A 2,052-nucleotide genomic window follows, 5' to 3' on the forward strand; every position below is an offset into this window, starting at 1 on the left:
ATATGATAAACTCACATAGTATTTACTAGAGAAACAATGCTGACATTTGAGGACACTGATTCAGGATTTTAAAAATATGGTTCATTTTCTGGCCTCCCCAATCATGAGCTGCGCAACCTTGATTGTTTCATAAACTCTATCAAGATCTGCTCTATCCTCCAGTAAAATGAGTCAATCATGGGTAGATACAGTACCTGGAGTAAAGCAGGTGTTCAAAATGTTGGCTAATAGTAGTAGTAGTAGTAGTAGCAGCAGCAGTAGTAATAGTAGTAGTAGTAGTAAAGTGAAGAAAACTGTATTTCATATGGAAGAATCATTTAAAGAAAGAGAAGAAATGTCATGGGAGAAGTTAGCATTAATGAAGTATCTACCTGCTAAACACTTTTTGCAGCATATTATTAAGATTCAAATGTGTGTATGATGAATAAATGAATAAAAACAAATAACAACATCTATAAGATCCTGGAAATACATGAGGTCAAATCACCGCTAATTATAAATCACATGTTGCTTTTATAGGATTTCTAGCTCTCAGCTGGAACTCATATCAACTAATAAAATGGGAAATCCAAGTAATGTGACTGAATTCATTCTTTTGGGTATTGCAGAGAACCCAGAGCTGCGGAAAGTGCTTTCTGTTGTGTTCCTAATCATGTATGTGTCCACAGTTTTGGGAAACCTACTCATTGTGGTAACTGTGATCACAAGTCAGCGTCTGAGATCACCAATGTATTTTTTCCTTATTTCCTTGTCCCTTTTGGACGTTACTTACTCTTCTGTTATTGCCCCCAAGATGATTGTGGATTCCCTCTCCAAGACCACTACTATCTCCTTAGAAGGCTGCCTGACCCAGCTCTTTGCAGAGCATTTCTTTGGTGGTGTGGGGATCATCATTCTCATTGTTATGGCCTATGACCGCTATGTGGCCATCTGTAAGCCCTTGTACTACACAATTATTATGAGCCCTCGGGTATGCTGCCTGTTGCTGGGAGGGGCTTGGGTGGGAGGGTTTATCCATGCAGCAATACAGCTTCTCTTCATGTATCAAATACCCTTCTGTGGCCCCAATGTCATCGACCACTTTATATGTGATTTGTTTCCCTTGTTGAAACTTGCTTGCATGGACACCCACACCCTGGGTCTCTTAGTCATCCTCAACAGTGGGGTGATGTGTGTGACCATCTTCCTTATCCTCATCACCTCCTACATGGTCATCCTCTGCTCCCTGAGGTCTTGCAGCTCTGAAGGACGGCGCAAAGCCCTCTCCACCTGTGGCTCCCATCTCACTGTAGTCATCTTGTTCTTTGTGCCATGCATTTTCCTGTATGTGCGACCTGTGGCCACTTACCCCATAGACAAAGCAATGGCTGTGTCTGATTCCATCATCACACCCATGTTGAATCCCTTGATCTATACTCTGAGGAACAATGAGGTGAAAAATTCCATGAGGAAACTGGGAAAAAGAAGGACTTTTGTAGGCAAGTGACTTCTTTATTTTCATTGTAAAATTGATCAAATGTATAATTACTTTTATATCTTTATCATTTGACTTTTGCCACTTGCCATCTCTCTAATATACCAGACATCTTGACAAAAAGACTTTTGTCTATTTATGATTGGCATCTATTAAGTTTCCATAAAGTTCTGTTGAATGATTATAGAATGCAAGAAACTTGTCCCTAGAAATAGCCTAATTCAGATGGTTGGACGAAAAAAGGAGACAGTCAATAAATATTAAAAAACAAATAACCACGAAAAGATGCTAAATTTTGTTAAATGCTTTCTCTGCATCAATTGAAAGGATCATATCATTATTGTCCATTCTTTTATTAATGTGATGTATCACATTGATTGAGTCATGGATGTTGAGTCACCTAGCTGCACAAGAGTAAACCCTACTTTGTGCTGGTGAATAATCCTTTTAACATACCATTCAATCCTATTGGGTAGTATCCTGGTGAGAATTTTAGCATCCATTCTCTGAAGGCAAGGGAAATAGAGAGGAACATGATCTATTCTGACTTCATCAAGATAAAAGCTTCTCCACAGCAA

General features: G+C 39.1%; 1 protein-coding gene across 1 annotated transcript; it reads left to right on the forward strand.

Moving 5' to 3' along the window:
• The first annotated feature begins 559 nt into the window (after positions 1 to 559).
• LOC132008578 (olfactory receptor 4C6-like) lies at positions 560 to 1,486 on the forward strand. Its single transcript, XM_059387216.1, has one exon. The coding sequence runs from the start codon at positions 560 to 562 to the stop codon at positions 1,484 to 1,486; it is 927 nt and encodes a 308-aa protein (XP_059243199.1).
• The last annotated feature ends 566 nt before the right edge of the window (positions 1,487 to 2,052 follow it).

The sequence above is a fragment of the Mustela nigripes genome, unplaced genomic scaffold (assembly GCF_022355385.1).
Source record: "Mustela nigripes isolate SB6536 unplaced genomic scaffold, MUSNIG.SB6536 HiC_scaffold_418, whole genome shotgun sequence".
NCBI lineage: Eukaryota > Metazoa > Chordata > Mammalia > Carnivora > Mustelidae > Mustela > Mustela nigripes.

Excerpts from the sequence above, each read along its gene's own strand:
- LOC132008578 (XM_059387216.1), top strand. The coding sequence starts at position 560 with ATGGGAAATCCAAGTAATGTGACTGAATTCATTCTTTTGGGTATTGCA.